This window comes from Pelodiscus sinensis, chromosome 4 (genome assembly GCF_052426305.1).
Source record: "Pelodiscus sinensis isolate ZL-2025 chromosome 4, ASM5242630v1, whole genome shotgun sequence".
Taxonomy (NCBI): Eukaryota; Metazoa; Chordata; order Testudines; family Trionychidae; genus Pelodiscus; species Pelodiscus sinensis.
The window spans coordinates 130512783-130536101 of record NC_143055.1 but is presented as its reverse complement, the minus strand read 5'-3'; the positions used below and the strand labels follow the sequence as shown (position 1 = coordinate 130536101).

General features: G+C 45.7%; 2 protein-coding genes and 1 long non-coding RNA gene across 3 annotated transcripts in view; 1 reads left to right on the top strand and 2 right to left on the bottom strand.

Moving 5' to 3' along the window:
• The window catches only part of LOC112546177 (uncharacterized), a 47817-nt gene extending 31802 nt beyond the window's left edge, over positions 1–16015 (top strand). The window contains exon 3 of the long non-coding RNA XR_012903952.2: positions 15564–16015. This is a non-coding gene — a long non-coding RNA (uncharacterized LOC112546177). The remainder of the gene's footprint in view (positions 1–15563) is intronic.
• On the bottom strand, positions 12939–17582 carry LOC142829514 (growth-regulated alpha protein-like). Its single transcript, XM_075929380.2, has 4 exons — positions 16388–17582; positions 16112–16238; positions 15939–16022; positions 12939–15476 (listed from the first exon to the last, which is right to left on the bottom strand). Exons 1-4 carry the CDS (start codon positions 16467–16469, stop codon positions 15458–15460), a joined length of 312 nt encoding a protein of 103 aa, XP_075785495.2. The 5' UTR covers positions 16470–17582; the 3' UTR covers positions 12939–15457.
• Positions 17583–18743: 1161 nt separating this feature from the next.
• Positions 18744–20959, bottom strand: LOC102453751 (growth-regulated alpha protein-like). Its single transcript, XM_075929379.2, has 4 exons — positions 20643–20959; positions 20205–20331; positions 20026–20109; positions 18744–19638 (listed from the first exon to the last, which is right to left on the bottom strand). Exons 1-4 carry the CDS (start codon positions 20722–20724, stop codon positions 19620–19622), a joined length of 312 nt encoding a protein of 103 aa, XP_075785494.1. The 5' UTR covers positions 20725–20959; the 3' UTR covers positions 18744–19619.
• Between the last annotated feature and the right edge of the window lie 2360 nt (positions 20960–23319).

Sequence of the window (23319 nt, the reverse complement as noted above, 5' to 3'; positions counted from 1 at the left end):
AGGAGGTGGTCTATCTGAAAGTTCATTGGAAAAGAACAGTACAGTTCTTGCATCACACTGGTAAAACATTTGTTGTGGAGCTATACCAATGTACACTGGCTGAAGATCAGCATCATGGTATTACATTAGACTTCATTTATAGACCATTCCAATTCTGATATAATTAACGGTAATTTTAAAGAACAGTTTTTGCCCTGCATTCACACTACTAGTCTTGGGACATTGGTATGTTTAATATTAATATTAATAAAATAATATTAACCATTAATATTTTAAAGAGAAGTTCCAGAAACTCTGGAAACTCTGGGACTTTCTAGTTGGTTTTATGTGATAGGTGCTAAGAAGCCATAAAGATGGACAGCTGTATAAAATTTAAGATTAACAACATAACAATATATTCTCCTAATGTTTATATCATCAACACATGGTAAAAAACATAAATTGATCTTCACAACACATCTGAGAAATATATTGTTTCCTCCTGTCTCACTGCTGAGCAAGACTGGGTGCAAACAGATTGAACAATTTGCTCAAGACCACACAGCAAGACAATGGCAAAGACAAGATCTTCTATTTACAGACTGTCCAGTTGTTCATGGGCTACACCTCTCAGACACATCTTAATGCTGGAATATGTATCCACACCTTCTTAAAGCATGTTTATTACATAACAGATGAACTATTCCAACCCCAGCTAGTAGCAGAAAAGCAACAGAATGTTAGAAAAGCACTGCCAGAACCTGTATCTGAGCTACATAGGAGCCATATACTGACCCTTTTGATGTCAAACATCCACCGATGTAAATGCAAGTTCCATATGTTGCCTAAGGATCAGTGAGGGAGCATCAGTGTTTCTGTGAATATGACTTAGTCTAACCATCATTTAACTCTACCTGCTTTGCTCACATAATAGTAAACACTAAGGCCCCTTTCCATGTCTCTGGCTGCAAAACAGGGGCCTCCAACTGTTAAAAGTGCCTTAATATAACTGAGAATCAGATTCAATTACTTTCAAAGTAGAATACACTCCCAAAAGTACAGACCTTGAGGAAGTTAGGCAGGTTACTTGTTCAAAGATAAAAGGCTTTTAACCCTGTTCAATGAGAGTGGTATTTGGCTTATCTCCAAAGGCAAGACTTTGCAATAAACCTGAAAAATACATATGAAGAAATCCAGGATGTAAGTCATGGTTGCAGCACACTCCCCAGTTCCACACCAGAGTTGTGTCATAAAAGAAGTGTAAAATCCAACTGAAAATACATCTGTGTAAATATGTGGATTCAAACAGCAAGAAAAGTCTAATCAATTTAAAATATAAGTTTATATTAATTGAAACTTGGGATTCCTGAAACTACATTAGTTCCCTAACCCAGCTAGTACAATATTCTCTTCATTTTATGTAGGAGTCAGTTTGTACATATTGTGATTATTATATAAGTTTTTGTTGGCCAAGCAAAACCCTACAATAACATCATGACATTTGCCTGTCTGTCTGTCTGTCTATCTTAGTGTTCCCAATTTTGGTAGGATGCATTCCTGGAGTTTTCATCACATGATATAATCTTTAATTAATCTTTAACCTTTAATTCCTGAAGACTCCATGCCAAGCCTAGAAGGCTGATAACCCTAGACTGTTTGAATGTAACATAATAATGAAAAATGGCATAGATATGAGACTCACTGGTCAGCATATCCCGTTGTGACTGGACATAGTAGTATATCCTCCTGCTGCCACCTGCCAGCTCTGCAACTTGACCTGTTGATTCAGCTCTATAGCCAAAATACTGTCCTTGCCCTGGCATTTGGGAAATACAATCACAGCTTGAATTTCCCCAACTTCATGGCAAATGTGTTCCTCAGAATGAAATTAAGCCACTGACTGGATTTCTTAACATCAGAGGAGAGGAAGGCCATTTTCGTGTTCACTGATTGAGCTGATGGATGGAGCACTAATGCAACATTGGAGAATAGGGTTTGATTTTCACACAAGTAGACATGCTAGAGGCAGGAGACATGCTAGATCTATTCTACACCTTTTGATTCAGCAGCTCTGGCTGTAGGTGGGCTCAGCGTACTTCTACCTTTGGCAATGTGTCATATGTACCTGTATTTTTTATATAGGTCTCTAAATTTTTGGCCTTCCAAGTACTTAATTCCAGCTTTCTATCCAGAATGGAGTTTCTGTTCATACTTTTTCTTTACTGGATTTCTTTACAAAGAGTAGCAGAATATCTGTGACTGATGTTAAGTCCCCAGTGTAGGAAAGCACTTAAGTACTCATTTAAACTTTTGACTTCAGTAGGATTTACTCATGTGTTTAAAGTTCTCCCAAATCTAGTATAGCACTTATCTGGTTTTCTACGAGGAATAAATCCTCTGAAACTGCATTGGTTGAGGATTTTTTGGACATTATACTGGTATGTATCACCAAGAAATAATACATTTATCCTGCATTTCTCATATCCTGTGGCACGCTAAAAATGCATCTAAATCATTATCAATTTTGTGTCATATGCATCTGTATAATGAACAATAGTGCTGGAAAAAATTTTATAGTGGAGGTGCTGAAGACAGAAACCATATATGGGTATGTCTACATTGCAGAGTTTTTTCAGCCATTTTTCTGAAAAAACTTCACATACATCCACACTGCAATTGCGTCCTTTCGAAAAAAAATTGAAAGAACAGAGGGGTTTTTCTGACATTGGTAAACCTCTTTCTATGAGGAAGAAGCCTTTTTCTGAAAGGTCTTTCAGAAAAAAGCATGTGTGGATGGGGAAGAAGGAGTTCTTTCGAAAGAAGAGGAAAAAGAAAAAAGCACAGGTGCCTTGGTGGCCACTCCATCGATAGTAATCACAGCTTAAATGCAAGATAGCGTCCATCAGTGTGGACACTATCTTTTGAAAAAGCAGATAGCTTTTTTTATGTGCTTTTGCTGTGTGGGTGCTGTCTTTTGGAAGAAGTTTTTCTGCTGAAGAATTACTTAACTTAGCTGATTTGTTGCAGCTGGAACATGTTATATGTTTCAGTGCACCAAGAGGTCAACCAGCTCACAAAAGAATGTCACAACCCTTGCAACAGAATGGAAATGTGTATACCAGAAAAATAAAGTGAAAAACGTTTTCACTTATATTAGTAAGATGTGTCAGGCTTAGATTACTTAATGTCTGAAGAACAGCTGTTCTCTCTTTATATCCCAGCCCTTGTGCAGTGCAATTATGTGTCTGTCAAACAACAGTATAATTCTAGATTTAAAAAAAAGAAAAACATACTGCAAAATTTTGTTCCTAAGCTTATATTTCTAAAAAGTCTTTAACCCATTTAAAAAGTCTCAGAGAGGTAGCTGTGTAAAGATGCTTCTACACTGCACCGTTATTCAGGAATAATGGCTGTTATTCCAGAAAAACAATACTAACGTCCACACATCAATTGCGTTATTTCGAAAGAAAATCGAAATAATGGAGGGCTTTTCCTGACATTTGTAAACCTCATTCCATGAGGAATAATGCCTCTTCTGAAATAGTTATTTTGGAAGAGGGTGTGTGTGGATGCTCCACTGCTGCTATGTCGAAATAGCGCCTCACCAGGGCCATTCTAAGTTGTTCCTCCCCAGTGCCTCCTGGGCCTCTAAATCAAGATAGTGCATCCACATTAGGGAAGTTTGCCTCGGACTAATTTTGAGACTTCCCTGTAGTGTGGACACTCTATTTTGAAATAAGGTATTCCAGAAGATATCTTCCGGAATAGCTTTTTCTGAAATAATCTTTCAGTGTAGACATGCCCTTACTCTGGAACTGTAGCAACTCATCTGATGAAGTGGGTTTTATCCATGAAAGCCAATAATATAATATATTTGTTAGTCTCTAAGGTGACACAGGATTGTTCATTGTTTCTAACTCATTACGTACAAAAATTACTGTCAAAGAATGCCTGGATCTTCAGTCAACCACAAAATAGCTCTCATTGAGGTATTAACCCTCTTGTTCGCTTCAATTAGGTTGTTAATACTGAGGCCTAATGATAAGAATGTAAGTGCCATCTTTAATTACATCAGTCTTATTATATCAACAGAAATACCAAATCAGTGGATTTCCATTCTTGCTGGATGTAATGGTAGATATCAGGATGAAATACAAATAGGGCAGCTAGTACTATCAAGGACTGCTCGGATGGATGTGAGGAATTGTAGCCCCCCTGCACATAAATGTGAAAGTCCTGATTCCTCTGCCCAAGAGGGAGAGGGGAGACTCATCTCCTCCCTGTTCCAAAAGCCTAAGCTACCACCTGCATACCAATAAGCAAAGCTGCAACCTCCTCCTTCCTGGGTGCCAAAAGCTCTGGTGGTCAAAACCTCCAGCTTTTTCCCAGCAACTTCTATGCGATGGTTAATGCCCTTTCAATGCCAAAATATGCAGTACATTTAAAAATTTGGGGGCAATATCAAATTAACTGAATTTAATATTAAAATGACAGAGCATTGTGGATTTCCAGACATGCAGTGAGAAGGGGATGGTTTAGGACCACAGTGCTGCATGGATCAGGCCTTCTGGCACAGTTTAAGTCTAATGTGCTACTTAGGATGTGGGATTTTTATCTTATCTGGCGTATGTAAAATAATGGCATATACAATCCATCCCTCTGCTGTATAGAATTGCAATTTTTCAGTGGTGTATCATAGAGTCTATCCTGCTCATGGTTGCTCTTTTTCTATACAATGGTAGAAGTCTGGGCTTTTTAGACCTGGATTCTCTTGCTCTTTCCAATAAGTTCTGAGTGACCAGAGTGGCTGTACAGTGACCTCAACAAAGTTCTTAGGTGACCACAAATTTGTTGAAATAATTTTAAGCAAGTTTTTGCAAATAATCAGTGGATTTAAATCTCCCCCTTTTGCTAAAAGCCTTGTCTCATATTAATTATATTTGAGCACAGGAATTATATCCTGTATTTTATCTACTGCACCACTTTTGGAGGATGACAGTGATATTCTGGCAAAGCAACAATTTGGGATGAAGTAATCTCATGCTTTTCAAACCCAGAATAAACTCTCATCTAATCTATTGCATTATCCATTATGCCCAGCAGAGGGCAAATCTATTCCTTATGTTAAAGCTCTTAACTTCAAAATAAATAAGTCCTAGAGAATATTAAGCAAAGACCAGTGAAAGTTCTCACCTTCTTGGGGAAAAGGATGATATGATATGATGCTAGTAATGCTCCATGGATGTTTTTCAATAATGTTATCAACTACATTTGGATTTTAAAAAGGAGAGTGGATCACAGAAACCTTTTAATGAACCATATATTGTAAAGGGGTGCAATAGGGATCTGCCTCCTGAATATCCCTCCTGGCCAGGAGTGGTCTGCAACTCCCAACCTCTTTCCCCTTGGAAGAGACCCTTAAATCCATGCAATCTTTTGCATGGCTAATACTGCCCCTACCTGGGATTAGATTAATAAGATGTTCATCAAGGTCCCAAAATAAAGTAAATTGCCACATGATTATCTGAAAAAGTTTTTATAGAAAATTCACTTTTTAAAATTTTGTCAAATTATCATGTCTCAGGCTCTACATTTCTTCAGCTACTACACTAAATCCCAGATAATAACACCTGGGTTACATTCAAAACAAATATATATTTTATTCCAACAGCTGTGAACTAGTCTCTTGTATGTGTTTGTATGCATGTGATGTTGGTTTTCTATCCATGATACTCATAATGTCACAGTTGCCTTTGGCTGAGGTAGCTGGGGATTTGACTGACTTAACCAGAAATGTGGATGGCTTTTGAAAAGGACTTGAAAAGAGCTCTTTCGGAAAAAGGCTTCTTCCTCATAGAAAGAGGATTATCAACTCTGGAAAAACCCCTCTGTTCTTTCGATTTACTTTTGGAAGAATGCATGTGGACATAATGCAGGTTTTGAGATGGATACCCTTAGAGATGGATTCTGATCTCATTTGCACTAATTATGCATCAGTGTAACTCCATTGATGTTAGTGCTGTTAGTCCTGCCATACAGTGGGGTACGTGAGAGCACAAGGATGTGCTTGTCCTTTACAATTCCCTCACGGAAAAGGTTGTTCAAAATTATATGCTAATGTACAGTGCCTACATTGGTGCATGCCTCACTTTGAAAATCTGGCCTAAGTTTCATTTTGCATTTTCACTGTGAATTATATATAATGACAATCCATCTAGCGATGGGTCTTGCTTTGGTGAAAGACATAGTTTGAAATCTTAAGTATCTCTTTGTTGGGCAGGACACAGATATACTGCCCCTTAACAGAAAACTCTGGTGCTTACAGCTGAAGTGAGCTTTAGAGCATTTAAGGATCCCCTGTGGTTGGGCAATTTAAAACAGTGGTTCCCAAACTTTTTGGCATCATACTCTCCTTTTTGATTTTTGAAAAACTCTCAAACCCCCCCTTCCCCCGAATAGCAGCAACACTTGTTGAGCAAAAAAAAAAAGGAAAAAAAGAAACTGAACAGGGCAGCAAAACTTGATGCAGGGGAGGCTGGGTCGCCTCACACCCCCCCTGGAATTTTTTCATACCCTCCCGGGGGGCACAACCCCCCGGTTTGGGAACCCATGACTTAAAAGGAACGGGAAGCTGGGATAAGTAGAAGCTAAGCACACTGTTACAGTCTGTTGTTTCCTCTCAGACTCTAGGACAGGGGTAGAGAACCTATGGTCTGTGGGCCAGATTTGGCCTGCAGCTTGCCTTTAACTGGCCCACAAGGCTTGGGGCTCATTCCCTCCCATACAGGGTTGACTGGAGCACCAACACTGGTGCCCCTTAGAGGCTTGGGGCTCACCTTGCACCTCACGGACCTGGTCCAGGCAAGCCAGGGTTGTATCTGCAGCTCTGCACACTGCATGGAAGCACTCCATGCAGGCACTGCCTTCCTCCCCCCCTCCCCCCCTTGCTCTCATTGGCAGAATCTGTGAGTTTTTTTTCTTTTCTCCTCACTTGAGAGCTCAGGTCAGTGAGAAATGTTTTCTTCTTGTCACTTGTGTGTGGGTCCCAACTGATTTTTGTGTGGGTCAATGACTCCTAACACAAAAAGGGCTCCTCTCCGCTGTTCTAGGATCTGGCCAAGGCCAAGTTCCTGCTGGTTCAGTTGGAAAACCCTGAACCAAGGGCTATCAGGAAAGGACCTTATGAACTTCTGTTTGCACTGCTCCTTTCCTGAGGCTGTCTTAAAGGAGAGAGATGTGTTATGTCAGTTTAATTCCCTCTAGGATGGATTCTTTACACAATATAATATATGCCATCTTGTAATTAGAACAGCCCAATATTAAACTCCCTGGCAAATACAGAGGCAAACTGCCTGGGTTTGTTTTCCTGCACCAGAAGGTAATCTCAAGCTACCTATGTGTACATGTACCTTGAAAATATGGGTGTCAGCTCCTTCAGTAGCGCTGTATCTGGCTCACACACACATGCTTTAGGGCCCTAGTGACCAGCTGAGACCTGTACCAACAGCTTCTCTCCCCACCTTAACCAGAGAGGGCTCTGTTGGGAGGCTGAAGTATCCAGTGGGTGCATTCTGGGCTACAAAAGGCTTGTCTGCAGTGGAGATATGGGCTGAGGAGTTCAGGGTTGGGATAGGAGTGGGATCGGGGTCAGTGAGCAGGGAAGTCTCTGTCAGTGTGACTCCATAGAAGCCATGCTATTAAGGAGCTGGAGGAAGACTTGGAACTGCAACAAAGGGATTGTGTCTCTTGGCTAATCCTGGCCTCTGGACGATTCACTACCCAATCTGGAGTGTGACCAATCAGATGCTTGAAAGAGCAGCCATTTCTCATTCGGGGTTCCTAACTTGCAGAGGGAAATGCCACGTGGCAGGTGCCCTCCTCAGCTATACAGGAGCAGAGCTCTGCTCTTGTGAGATTTAAGAGCTCTGCATGTCAGATGCCTGTTCCTCCTCATCCACAACAGTGTATCTGCTCTTAAAATGGTGGTGGAGCTCTTAAAATGGTGGATGAGCAGAGTAGCTAGGAAATGGTAAGAGAAGGGTCTTCTGGGGATAAAGCAAGGGCTTCATTCCCAAACGCTGTCAATCTCGCACAAGCACTACAATCACATGGCTAGTGGCTTGTGAAATCCTGTGGTTTCAACTTACATGGCTCCTGCATGGTGCCCTGTGGGCCTTTGGGAATGATTTCCACATGTACCAAGTGCTCTGGTGACATCAAGCCCAAGACAGTGTGGAGACACTGACACTGCAACTCTCCACCCAGCGGTGACTGAGAGAAGGTCAGTGAGTGGCCTCACTGAGTGAGGAACTTAACTAAGGCTCATAGGCATGTGCAGCACATTTCATTAGGGTGTGCACCCAGGGAATTTTTTTTTAAAGGTGAACATTTATTGAATACTCAATCATAAAGGACATTATTTTTATTCATCAAACAAACTAAAGAAACTAAAACTTAACTACACTTTTTTTTAAATTAACAACTAAACTTTACTTAAAAAATACGAACTTAAGTATGGGACATTGTACTTAGTTTGCTTTTTACATGTGCAATTCGGCGCTTATTGCATAATACAGCAATCCATACTTTAAAACTAAAAGCGCGTATCATGCGATTAAATTAAAACGCAAAGCCACCAGAAGCAGGGCTGGCGGCGGGTGGAGTGGGGCTGGCTGGGGAAGATCGGGAGGAGGAACCAGCCGGTGGGAGGTAGAGCTGGTGGTGGAGCAAGGGTTGGGTATAGCGGGGCTAGCCGGGGGAGCTCAGGAGAGGAGGGGAGAACTGGCCGCCGGAAGCGGGGCTGGCGGCGGGTGCAGCAGGGCTGGCCGGGGAAGATCGGGAGGAGAAGTGGGGGAGAACCAACTGGCCAGCCAGGAAGAGGCGGGGGAGGAGGAGTGTATCAGCCAGTGGGGAGCGGGACTGACCCGGGCAGTGCAGATCTCAGGGCGCTCCTGCCCCCCGCAAGGTCCAGGCGAAGCACGAGTCAGTCCAGCTGTGGCTCCACCACGTGCTTCACCAGCGTACAGGAGCACGGACCGGGCTGCCCCTTCTTCTTACACACAACCAGGGCTCCCTGCGCTGATCGCGCCCCGCCTCCCAGCCACTCCCCCCGCTAGGCTTCTAGGCGCCCAGTCGGAAAACCAGAAAATACCGGACATTGCACATGTCTGGTATTTTCTGGATTTTTTACCAGACAGAGCCCCAAAAAACTGGACTGTCCAGTAGAAAACCGGACACCTGGCAACCCTAAGACATTAGGGTGTGCCCTGGCACACCCAGCATACCCCATATGCACGCCAGTGCTAAGGCTATGTCTAGACTGCAGGCTTCTTTTGGAAGAAACTTTTCCGGAAGAGATCTGAAAAAACTTCTTCTGAAAGAGAGCGTTCACACTATGAAAGTGCATCGAAAAAGTAATCTGCTTTTTCGACAGATAGCATCCACACTGAATGGACGCTATCTCACATGTAAGCTGTGATTACTATGGGTGGAACGGCCACCAGAGCACCTGTGCTTTTTCCTCTTTCCTAGTCTTTCAAAAGAACTCCCTCTTCCCCATCCACACACGCCTTTTTCTGAAAGAGCCTTTAGGGAAAAGCCTTCTTCCTCGTAGAAAGAGGATTACCAATGCCAGAAAAAACCCTCTTTTTTTTCTTTTGAAAGAATGTGATTGCTGTGTGGATGTTAATCAGGTTTTGTCGGAAAAACAGCTGTTTTTCCGACAAAACTCTGTAGTGTAGACTTACCCTAAGTTAACACTCCGAAAAGTGTATGGAAGGGATAAAAACATGTCAGTCTCTAACTAATGGGGATTAGGACAAGACCTTCTTACAGTACGTCAACACAGCAACATTATTTTGAAATAACTTAGTCCGCGTCTACACAGCGGGTAGTTATTTCAAAATAATGATGAAATATTGTCAAGCTGGAGGACTTCTTACTCTGATTCCTGTAACCCTCATGGTACGAGGACTAAGTGAAGTCAGAGGAACAGCGCTCTATTTCGAAATAAGCTATTTTGAAATAAGCTATGCAATTGACATAGCTCAATTTGCATAGCTTGTTTTGAGTAAAGCCCTGCTGTGTAGACACACCGTAAGGCTGTACATTATACCAGGCCTGCCATCTCTAGGGTTTGTGCATCTGGTACTGTCAGAGAGGGTATGTCTACACTACCACCCTAGTTCGAACTAGGGTGGTTAATGTAGGCAACCGAAGTTGCAAATGAAGCCCGGGATTTGAATTTCCCGGGCTTCATTTGCATCTTGCCGGGCGCCGCCATTTTTAAAGCCCTGCTTGTTCGGACTCCGTGCCCGCGGCTACACGCAGCATAGAGTAGGTAGTTTGGATTAGGCTTCCTATTCCAAACTACCGGTACACCTCGTTCCACCTACTCTGTAGCCGCGGGCACGGAGTCCGAACTAGCAGGGCTTTAAAAATGGCAGCGCCAGGCAAGATGCAAATGAAGCCCGGGAAATTCAAATCCCGGGCTTCATTTGCAACTTCAGTTGCCTACATTAACCACCCTAGTTCGAACTAGGGTGGTAGTATAGACATACCCAGACAGACTATCATCTCCCTTAGGGTATGTCTACACTTGCCCCCTACTTCAAAGTAGGGAAGCAAATGAAGCATACCAAAGTTGCAAATCAAGCCCGGGATTTAAATATCCCATGCTTGATTTGCATGTTCCCGGCCGGTCACCATTTTAGAAATTCACTAGCCTGGAGTAACTGCCCGCGTCTACATGCGGCAGTGATACAGGAGTCGGATTTAAAGCCTCTAATTCGAATTAGCTGGTAAACCTCATTGCAGGAGGAATACCAGCTAATTTGAGTTAGGGCTTTAAATCAGACTCCCGTTTCACTGCCGTGTGTAGACAGTTACTCCAGGCTAGTGAATTTCTAAAATGGCGACCGGCCGGGAACATGCAAATCAAGCGCAGGATATTTAAATCCCGGGCTTGATTTGCAAATTTGGTATGCTTCATTTGCCTTTCTACTTCGAAGTAGGGGGCAAATGTAGACATACCCTTAGGTACTATAGTGATAGAAATGTAGCCGTGTTAGTCTGGGGTAGCTGAAGCAAAATGCAGGACAATGTAGCACTTTAAAGACTAACAAGATGGTTTATTTAGATGATGATACTTAGGTACTAGACTACCATAGTACCTCACAATCTGTGATGCCTTTTTCCATGTGTCAAAGTTAGACAGGACTCACAGATTTGTCAGACCGCTCTGTTTATTCAGCAAAGCTCTGCTAAAATGCATCCAGAAAATGTGAGCACCATAAAATGTTCAAACCCCTTGATTTATACAGTCAAAAAAAGTCAAGTTAACAGGATTAAAAGGAGGGGCAAAGCTTCACATGATTAGTGTGAGACTTAGTCAAGTATCTTCATTTCCACATCAAGCACACAGCAATCTCCTGTCCATATCTACTTGGTTCTCAATTGCTTTCTCTCTAACACCTAATGTTCCTTTTCCTATTAACTCTGGCTAGCACATTGATCTGCATACCTACAAACAACATTAACATACTTTGCTTCTTCCTGTTCAGAGACAAACAGTATTCCTTCAACTTATTCAATTATTATATCACAATTCATCTTTCTCTTACATTATAATTCTGTGTGATTTGTTATTGTAAATGGTGTGGGTGGTGAGTTTAAAGCAGTTCACTAGTTCAATCCACCATTGAATTAAAAATAGTAACTTCTTGTCCACAAATACTACAAAAGGCATTAAGGCAAGAGGCAAGGGAAAAGGCTAAGTGTACTCGATTCACTTATGACATATGCCTGTGAGAGTAAGCAGCAGGAGGGAGAATGTGATCTTGTTGTCCAAGACTTTCTTGCTGGTTTGTTTCTTGCCTTTCGTGTGGTAAATAGCTGCTGAAAATCAATTCTGTAACAACTACAGACCTATGTGATAGCTCTGATGCTTTTCTGTTATGTGATGTGTGTGAGGGAAGATTTTAGATGTGACAGAGAGTATACAGTTCTGACAGATTAACAATCCAGAAACAAATCGATTTATTGTTTGCTTTAAGTCCTTCCTGGCTCTAAAAAACCACTTAAAATGCTGTGATGAAAGCAAATGAGCTTTGTGCTGTGTTGTTTGCCAGCTGCTGAACATTTCAGCTCTTTCCTGGGTCACTGATATAATGTAATACAGAAGTAATCACAGACAAGTTCATAGAGTTGTGCGCATGGATGGTGTACCTAAGTGGAGAACCAGACCAGTGACTGAAGTGGAGTAGATGCTATGCCAGACAATGACAGGGGAATAAAAAACAAACCACCTCATTACCAAAATCTGAGCTTTTTTTTTCTGATCTGGTAGTCTATCATTATGGTGAACTAAACAGGTTTTCAAGAACTTGTTGTCACCTTCTGCTCTTGTTTGCCTGTTTGCTCTACAGTGGTGTAGCAATAAGTCAAATACACCTAAAATAAGACATACATGAATAATGGAAAATTAAATTAAAACTTTAAATAATTCAGATGGAAGAGTTGTCTAATTATCAGACATAGGCTCCGAGCCTGGTAAGGCTTAAACATGTTCATAACTATATCTGCTGTGACTAATCCCAGAGTCCTCTGTGGAACTGCTTACTATGCAAATTTAAACGTGCACAATCAGGGTACAGAATCACAGCAATATAGGGTTAGAGAGAAGGAAGCTCAACAGGGGCACGTCTACACAGCAGGGCTAAGCTTGAGATAAGCTATGCAACATAAGCTACACAAGCAGCATAGCTCAAGTCAAAATAAGCTGGCTACACAGCAGTTATTTTGAAATAGAGCACTCTTCCTTCGACTTCCCTTATTCCTCATACAATGAGGCTTACGGGAGTCGGAGTAAGAATAACTGATATTATTCTGAAATAATGCTGCTGTGTAGACATAAGCAATGTGAGCTAGTCCAGCTTGTCAGGCTGATAGATACCTACTTCATCAAATAAACCTAGTCCATCCCTGACTGCAGTGTTCCCTCTAATTTTTGCTGAGCCGAATGAATTTTGTTATATACACCAATATGGAGGTGATGTGTGACATGGAGTAATTTCTGACACATCACCTTCATATTGGTGGTGCACATAACAAAATTCATATGGTGGGAGTGGGACAAAGGGGTTCTGAGTGTGGGAGGTGGCTCAGGGCTGAGGCACCGGATTGGGGTGCATGGGCTCTGGCTAGAGGTGCAGGCTCTGGGGTGTGGCTGGGGATGAGAGTTTTGGGGTGCTGGAGGAGCATTGCCAACATTAGAAGCTTCAAACAGACACTAATTGTGTCCTCCTTTCCTCCCAAATGGAGAATTTCTACCATTCACTCAGTGCCCCCCAAAATCTCAGTGGTCCGTAGTGTCAGATAAGCAACATGAATTCTTGCACCAGAAACAGGTGTAAGGTACACTAAGCATTTTACCTCTCGGAGCTAGCGATGTGAACCATATATCACTAGTTAATCAGGAGTACCCCCTCTAAGGGAGAGAGCATTTACGTGTAATCTTAGAAAGCTCCTAAGTGTTTGACCTTACAATCATGTTATCTAAAGAAAAGCTATTTTACATCACTTCAAAAAAACTTCCAATGCCAGTTAGAATTTTCCTCTGTTCAGCCCTGAGAAGCTGGATATATAGTGCTAGTTCTTCAGGTCCAGGGATGAGTGAAAACAAAGTTCCTTTTCCCATATTTGTGTCCAAGGCTGCTTGGTGGTAGAACCTAAAGCTTTCCTGGCACTGATTTGCTATGCAATGTGACTATCCCACACTCATGCTGATAAAGGTTTCTGTATTACACCATCATGTGGTCTCTCTTATAGGCAATAAAACAGCAAGACTTCCATTTCCTTCTATGTATGTTAATAGAACCCAGATTACATAAACAGTCAGCAAATATTTTTTCTACCCACTTGAAGTTCTATGTATTAAGTCATATGTCTTGACCAATAGGTCTAACACTTCCCTCTGAAAATGCCCCCTATCGAATACAATCACGATGTAACCAGATGCTACCCTCTTAAAATAATGTCTAGATTTTTGAAAAATTGACATGTTTACACCCAGGGTTTGCAGATGCCCAGAATACTATTTTTATATATAAAGAGGTGTCTTTTCTAGGTCTTATTTTCCTAAATTGATTCCAGTCATAGCAAAGAACCTTATGGTTCCAACCCTCAAAGTGCTGTAAACACATATCTAGTCCCTCTGAAAGTTAAGGATATGTGCAACTCCTGGCTACATCCGGTCTTACACCAACACAAAGCCACATCCCTAGGTGTAATCTCTCTGCACAATGAAATATGCAGATGGAGGGTATAAATATTGGAACTCTGGGTCCACAAGTGTAATTTAATACAGATAAACATATTAAAAAACACGCACACACTCCAGAAGCATGAATACATATGAGGCTATGATTGTTGTGATGCACACTGAGCACATTATTCAGCTGTTGTGGGGGTTTTTTCCTGGTAGCCCAACTAACCTGTTCATTTTCACTCTGGATTGAAGAGAGTACTCAGTAGAGTCTAATAAACAAAATATTTATTTTTTTAAAACACCATCAGTACATAAATATCACACTTTAGAATAGAAGAATTAGCAACACCACTTGTTCCACAGAAAATGACAGTGTGTCATACAATAAAGACATAAAAATGTCTAAGGATGCTCAGAACATTACTGTTCTTAAACCTTCAGCATAAATATCACATATTTATAATTCATATAAAATATTAAAAACATTTGTATCAAAAGTCTTTGTACAGCTATAGCATTTTAGCTACCGCATGGACGCCACTTTTCCATAAAGATCACTTAACTAGTCTCCCCTTATCACAGTTATGGTAAACAGACTACAAAACTAACATCTGATCAGGTGTCCAGTCCACACTCTCAACAGATTTCGGGACTTTAGCAAGTGACACTTGCTCCAACTGGCTTTTACTTTGTAACCCTAAATACCTGGCAACCCCAGAAGCCAGACTCTGCACAGCAGCACAATGCGGAAGGCACAGCGTCAGAGAGATCCTCACTTTCTCAGACTGTCTGCGGGACGAGTACTTTAGACATATGTATTGGATTAACAAAGAACCCACTCTTGAGCAATTGCTGCTTATAATCAGGCAAAAGATCAGTTCATAATCAGGCAAAAGATTTATATAGAGAACTTTTCCCAGGACTCAGGTTCAATTATTCAGGGGCTTGCCCGAATCTGTAGCTGCTAGACAGAATCCATAACTGCATAGGCTTGGATTGATACACACATAGGAACAGGTGGATACACAGACTGTAGTAAGCAAGAGGACTGCAAGGAAGAAGTTGAATAGTGTGCAGCTGTCTTTCAGACCTCCAACAGGAAAGGGATGACCATAGCTGTTCCTCCAGGCTCGGGGTCCCCTCTCTATCACATTTTTTGCCTTGTACAGGGTCCTTTCTGTTGTAGATCCTCGTACATTTCCACTTCTCCCCTCACATCTTGCTAGATTGACTGCAACAGTCAGACAAGAGCATACAGGTTACAAAGGAAACCCTGAAAGACCTCCCCCAACTCATTCCTCTCTTGCTTTCCCTACAGGGTCTGAGCTTGCATTGCCTGTGCATCCATCTCTGGGAGCTCTGTGTGTGTCCCAAGGACCAGTGAGCAGCGATGAGACAGGTGAGATCAATGCACTTAGTGGCAGGGCCCCCACCAGCCACATGCTTCGGCCCAGTTTGCCATTGTATGGAAGCTGTTATGCTGCAGATCTCCTGGGCTGTCCAGCCCCACAATTCATCTGAACTCCCAAGTGGTCGCTGAGTCTTAACCACTAGATAATTCGGATACAAACCAGCATCCTGGTCTGGCCCATTATCACTGCAAAAGGGACCCCTGCGCCAGACTGAGTCTGCCCCTCCCGTGCGCACAGCGACACCCCGCCCCGCCGGTAACTGAGACCTCTTCCGCCAGTACCTGTTCAGGATCTTGGTGATGATCAGCTTGACCCAGGGCGCGGTGGGCTCCAGACACACTCTCTTGCCGTGCTTCATGGTGGCTCTGGGGGGGGGGGGGCAGAGAGGAGCGGAGTGAGCGCAGGGCGGGCGAGCGGGAGGCGCAGGCGGGGCGGGGGCAGCGGAGCCACTTACATCACTTCGGGCACCCCGCAGTGGGGCCCCTCGGGGATCAGCTCCACGCGGGCGATGCGCTTGGGGTGGATCACGTCGAACATGGTCTGCAAGCACTGGCAGCGCAGCTCGCTGGCCAGGGGCGCCCCTGGGAGAGGGAGAAAGACTCAGCTCCTGCTGGAGGCCAGATCTCTGCAGGGGGCGGCTGGGGACCCCCCTTCCCCCCCCCCCCCCCCCGCCACCAGCGCTCCGACCCCATTGTGCACACTGGGGGCCCCGGCGCAGCGAGCCCCTTACCACGGCACAGCGCGGCGCAGGCGGCAAGCAGCAACAGCGGCAGCAGGGGGCTGCGAGGGGCGAAGGTGCGGGAGAGACTCATGGTGCGGGCTGGTGCTGGGGGATCTGGGCTCTGATGCTCGGCTCGGCTCAGCTCTGAGGCTCCGCAGCGCCGCCGCCGCTTTTATCCCAGCGGGAGCCGGCCGGGAAATTACCTGGGCTGCAGGAGGCGGAGCAGGCGGCGAAACGTGACTCAGGCGGGCCCTACTCTAGGGCCTGCTCGGGCATCGGGGCTCGGCCGGCGGCCAATGGCTGGGAGCCTGGATGCCCGCCCCAAGTTCCTAGCGGTCCCTGGCTTGCAGAGTAGCGATCCGCGCGGGGCAGGAATCTGTCCCTGGAAGGGCCGGGCTAAGGCGAGTGGCGATGGGTGTCCGAATGCGCAGAGCCTCGCGGCTCAAGCGGGGTCGTTCATTGCAAAGCAGAGGGGCCGGGTTGCAGCCTGGGGCAGAGCGCGGGCCCCGACAGCAGGCTGAGACCCACGCAGCGAGCAGCCGGGCTGGGACTGGGTCTGTCCGGCGAAAAGGGACAGCGTCCCACACCAGATCCCGCCTTCGGCTGCAGCGAAGCTGGTGTCGGTGCGAGCATCCTGGGCCCCGCCTCGTGTTTATGCTGCTCCCCGCGGATCCCACAGCTCCCCAGCGGCGCGAGCCTCTGTGAAGGGGCTGGACCCTGCTGAGTTGACTGCTCCCCTTTTGATCATGGTTACTCAGGAGTCTGGCGGCTGCCCGAGCCACTGTGCACAAAGCAACTTTCCCCCCGGAGTGGAAGCTAAGAAAGCGAACGGGCCCGCAGCCCGTTTCCATCCCCCCTTGAGCTGCAGCCTGGCCTCGGATTCTACTGTGGACTCGGTCACTCCTGTGCCAAATGCTCCCTCTGGCTTATTGCCTCGGGCCCAAAGCGAGCAGTGCCGGGCTGTGAGATTGTCCGCGCTCCATAGCTACATGCAGGGACGCCTCGCGTGTAACTCAGCACAGGGAGAGAGACCTGCTGGCGGGGAGTGGAAGCCAGAGCGCTTCTGAGCCAGGCTCGCTCTGGCAAGATAGAGAAGCCGGGACAACCAGCAAACCTTCAAACCAGCGCGAACAGCGACACGCGCAAAGCAGCAGCCGTGCCTAACCCCCTCTCCCCCCTCCCCTCGGAATCAGGCCACTGAAGACCTTACAAGCTGGCGCGGTTAGGAGGCTGTTTTTCTGTCCATCTACGCCTCACCCGACTCTGCCACGAAAGAAACGGGCTCGATGCATGGTGCATCCTTGGGCGCAAATTCCCTCTGCAGTCAGGGCAGTTTTCCCCGAGAGCTCCAAGCTCCAGCCCCGATCACCAAAACTTCGGAACAACCCTTTGTCCCCAGTGGCGTTCCCTGCTCTCTGGGTCTGGCCAAGAGTAGCGGAGATTTGCACAGTGACAAGTCACCGCCCGGACTGGAAGTCCCGCAAGGCTGCGCTTGAAATGTGAAGAGCATGATCTCGTTTTCTGCGAGCCCCCGCGTTCCCTGTGTTGCCTTTGTTCGGCAGAAGAGAAAGTGACCATCAAAGGGACGTTTTCGGTTCCGTTTGCTTTCCTCTGCGCAGCGAGTAGGCTGCAAAAACACACGGCTGCCTTTAAAAAGAACAGTTCCATGGCGTGTAAGACGCAGTCTGGCTCCAGCTGGCGAAGCTCCCTTGGACTTCCGAGGGCTCACCAGGGACGGGGTGTTTAGGTGGACACGGAACACCGAAACAACTGGAGTATAGGGGTCCTATTCGCTCCTTAACGGGAGTATCTGTAGGGTAGGACTGATGCACCCTGGTGCTCAGCGCAGCAAGGCAGTGGCAGCGCTTCATTTGCAACCACAGAAGTGCCAGGGCTCAAGCAGTTAGCTACTGGGGCGCGAACAATTCTTCCGCCCTTTAATAACCGATGCATCATTACGTTTTATATAAACAATTGTCTTCTATGCTTTCTTTGGAGCTGTCTTATTTCCAGTAGCAGCAAAGAATCATTATGTGCGTATCTTGCAGAGTGCTTTACACAAGAGTAGTCCCATGGAAAGTTAAACAAATGTGAAAGGCCTTGCAGCTTCCATCCTCACAAAACCATGTTCCAAGGCTGGATTTCCCTTCATGATGAGGCCTCCAGAAGATGACCTTAAATATTGCAACTCTGGCTCCAAGAGTATGTTAAATGCAGACAAAAGCCTGCTAAAACCAGGAAGAGAGGGAAGCTTGAAGGCCAGAGTGTAAATTATACCTAGTCCCACCCACACCACACTTTTCCAGGGGTCCCACTGTGACAGATGCATGTTCATTAACTTGAACTGAGCAGAAGACTCCACCACTTTTAATCAGAAAATATTTTATTTATAACTCCCTCCATTATTACAATTACTTCATTTTAGTACAGTATAATAATACCGCTTTTCACAAAACATGACAGTGTGTCATACAGCAAAGACATAAAATGTCCAAGGATGTGCAGAACATTACTGTTCTTAAACTTTCAGCATAAATGCCACATATTTAAATTGTATAAAAATAATTTAACACGCATCAAAAGAGAACCCAAAGAGTTTGCACCAACTTCAGCTGGTGACTGGAAGCCACATCTTCCTAAAGATTGCTTTCTACAGGAGAACAGCAGTGAGTCTGTTTCACCTAACTTAACACACGATTCTGTGTCGTAAGGACACCTGTCTTGGCAACACATTTCAGGACTGTAGCAAGTTACTGTGTTTGTTCTAAGTGGATTTCATTTTATAATCCTCCTAAATATCTCTGTGCACAAAGGCTAAATGGGTGGCAGTGCCAGAATGTGAGTCTCTGGTTCTCCACAAACCAGAGGGCATCATGCCGGTCCACAAGGCACAGGTCACAGTATTGTCCATTTTGACCTGTTCAGAGTACCTGAGGTTCGGTAGAAGGTGTATAAGGTTGACAACAAGATATCTCCGGTGCCCCCCTGCACAAAACCTAAGGAGGTTAACAATAACACTTAGCCACTGAAGAGCTAGCTCTCTATAGAGATATATGAATAAATACATAAATAAGAAGAGGTTGCAATAAGTCAGTGGAATGCGTTGAAGTTGAATGCAGTGCAGTCTATCAGACCTTCAAAAGCAGCGTTCACCCTGACTAGTTCTCCATTCTCCGCCACGCTTTTCTTGCCATGTACACACAGGTAGTTTCTGTTGTAGTTCCTAGTTCCTCTTCTCTCCTCACAGTTTGTTTGATTTACTGTGAAAGAAAAGAAAATAGACGTTACAAGGGAAGCCTCATTGCACTCTTGCCTTTTTGCGTTGCCTGTGCACTACAGCTGCCCTCTGGGGGCGCTCTGTGTGTGTCCCCAGGACCAGTGGGCAGCGATGAGACAGGTGAGATCCATGGCAGTTAGAGGCAGGGACCCCACTAGCCACATGCTGCAACCCAGTGAAATGGCTCAGAGCACAGACACTTATAGAAACTCCTTTTTCTACATGACAACTGGGTTTCGTTCCCCCCACCCCATCCCGTAGCTGGACTGACTGGGCCAGCTGTTTGTGAGGAGAAGTATCCAGTGGTTCAGACTCAGCAGCCCGATCTGGCCCATTGTCACCACGCACAGCGACCCCCCTCCGCCAGTACCTGTTCAGGATCTTGGTGATGATCAGCTTGACCCAGGGCGCGGCAGGATCCAGACACACTTTCTTGCCGTGCTTCATGGTGGCTCTGGGGGGACAGAGAGGAGTGGGGTGAGCGCGGGCGAGGGGCGCAGGCGACGGGCGCAGGCGGGGCAGGGGGCATAGGCGGGGTGGGACACTTACATCACTTCGGGCACCTCGCAGTGGGGCCCCTCGGGGATCAGCTCCACGTGGGCGATGCGCTTGGGGTGGATCACCTCGAACACTGTCTGCACGCACTGGCAGCGCAGCTCGCCTGCCATGGGCGCCCCTGGGAGAGGGAGAAAGACTCAGCTCCTGCCGGCGGCCAGATCTCTGCAGGGGGCGGCCAGGGACATCCACCCCCGCCACCACCCGGATCCCATCCATCCCCCGGGCCTCCCGCCTAGTGCCGGTGCACCGGCTCTCGGACACCTGGGTCCCATCCTTCCCCAGCTCCCGGAGGGTCAGAGCGCTCCTGGCCCAAAGGCTCCCCCCGCGCTCTCAGCCCCCATCTACGGGTGCTGCCCGAGCAGGAAGCACAGCTCAGCCCCCCCGATCCCGCTGTGCAGACTGGGGACCCCGGCGCAGCGAGCCCCTTACCCCGGCACAGCGCGGCGCAGGCGACCAGCAACAGCAGCGGCAGCAGGAGGCTGCGAGGGGCGAAGGTGAGGAAGCGGCTCATGGTGCGGGCTAGCGGCGGGGTCTGGTGCTGGGGGATCTGGGCTCTGATGCTCGGCTCGGCTCAGCTCTGAGGCTCCGTAGCGCCGCCGCCGCTTTTATTGCAGCTGGAGCCGGTGTCGCTACACCGGCCTGGAAATTCCCGGGATGCAGGAGGCGGAGCGGGCGGCGAAACGTGACCAATGGCTGGGAGCCTCATCGCCGCCCGGAAATCTCTCCAGTCGCTGTCTCGCTGCCACGGGCCAGTGCAGCGCCAGGAGCTCGGCGCCCGCGTGGAGCTCCGGGGCGTGAGCCGCAGCTGGGCTGAGCCCTGTGACAAGGGGCTGGTCTGTGTAGTGTCATAGCGCGGGGGGGGGAGCTCTAGTCCTGCTACTGCACTGGGGGCCGGGAGCTCTGGGCTTCTGCACTGGCGTGGTGGGGCGAGGGGATTTTGCCCAGGAGAGGGGGTCTCAGGGCTTGCGGCTTGAGGGGGAGCTGGGCTAAACTCCTGAACACTGCCACGCCTGTCACAGGCTGAAGCCCCCAGTCCCACACTTGTAGGGCTGAAGGCACAAGACCCCTCCCTTCCAGGGCTGAAGTCCCAAAACACCCTGTAGGACCGAAGGCCTAAGACCCCCCTCTTTCTGGACTGAACCAGGACCTCCTGTAGTGCTGGATAATTGCACCCGACTTTTGAACTTTAGAAGACTGTCAGCTCACAAGGCCAGACAGCCTAGCAACCCAGTCAGAGCCCCCGTTGCCCTGCAAGAGCAGGAAATGGGCACAGCCACCAATTTGTGGGTTCCAAATATGCCCCCACTTGTTATTGTTAAGCTTGAGGGGGAATGAAGACTTAGTGCAGACCAGAATGCTGTGGGAGTTTGTGGATTCCAAAAGCATTCGGTTCCAAAATATTCAGCTCTGTACGAGATAGCACTTCTAGGTGGGAGTGTGGAGAGAGAGCTCTATGGTGAGTTTGGAGAAGTATTCCTGCTGTACAAGTCATTTTCCTACTGGAATAGTATGTAATTAGGACACAATAAGCTGCCCTGCAGTGTGGAGGGACAGATCCTTACCCTTTGTGTAATGAAAGTAGGATCAGACCCACATCATGTTAGTGCAGGAATGGTTTGGTCTGTGTGCATGAGGATAACACCATATACCAAATTCTGGCCTTGGTTACAGTGAAGCCAGTATGGGTGAATGCACAGAAGTAGATTTGTCCTTTGTGTTTAAGGTGCAGTCACCATCTTTCTCCCTGCTCAAGCTAGTTCTTGGGATCTTATGCACTGCGTATTGCTGTTCCATTTAAGCAGCATGGCTTTTTATTAGTCTCCTAAAGCTCTGCTTATTAAACAGCTTCACTTATTCTAACACTGAACAGCACCATTAATACAAATCTGCATCATCAGCGTTATTTGATATTAAGCAATATGGGCCCTGCATTTTAAGATGACTGTGCAGAGTTTGTTTTTAATCTGCACTTTTACACTTTCAATAATTGCAACATTTTTACAGAAAAGAAGAAGCTAAGAATGTAAACATTCTAGCAGCCTGCCAATGTTTGGGAGGCCATGTATTTATTGGCACAGCAAGCACAGTTAACTGTTCAATTGATCTAGGAGTCTTGCCCCAGGATCTGGTTTATTGCAAATTGCTGGGCGCATAAAATAAGAGGGGAGAAATCATTTGGCCCAGACCACTGATATAACCTTATTATTTATTTGTATTGCACAAATGCCTAAGGTGTATCTTAAGAGTTTGTGAGATTTTGCCTATCTAATCAAAAAGCTAGGGTACCCTTAAATATTTCTTGCTCTGCAGCCATATGGGCATATTACAGAAACAACGGAAAATTACCAGACATTCAAAACTGTAGGGAAGAGTTACACACACATAAGCAGCTATGCATAAACCCCATCTCCATTCCCTCAGATATTATTCTATTAAGCATTATACAAAGGTAGAGAAATTCTGACAATCCTGTAGGTCTTTCTGTCCAACCTGTTAATATTTGGCAATGTGTCAAGTTCTGTTTGTTTGGGGAAATTTTCAGTTTAATTTTCTTTATGCAGCAAATAGGTTCCATGCACATCTTTTCCAGTTTCAAAATGACAAAACGGTTGCAAATCTATTCTGAGACCCAATCCTGGTCCGATGGAAATTAACAGCAAAACTCCCTTTGGTTTTAATAGGAGCAGAATGGGCCAGTAGATGAAATTCTGGCTTCACTGAAAAGAGTGGCAAAATTCCCTGGGACTTCCACAGGGTCACTATTGACATTAGTTGTTGGCTCTTTCAGTGGACAAAGAATGAAGAAACAATTGATGCTTAAATGCAGCAAGTTTTATTTGTATTTTATTGAAAGTTTTTGACCAATACATGGTGGGCCTGTTCTGGCAACAATGCACCAAGCAAAACTATTTATTGTCCTCCTTTTGAATGCAGCAAGGGATATATTTTGTAATGCAAGAATAGCGGAAAATTCTAGTATATAACAAATTCTCTTCAAGTTAAAACAAAACCAAGCCACCTGCAGTGGAATCGAGTTTTGCTAGGAATTATGAAACATTCTGTCACTTTTAAGAAAATAACCATGCTATTTCCAAATCTTGGACAA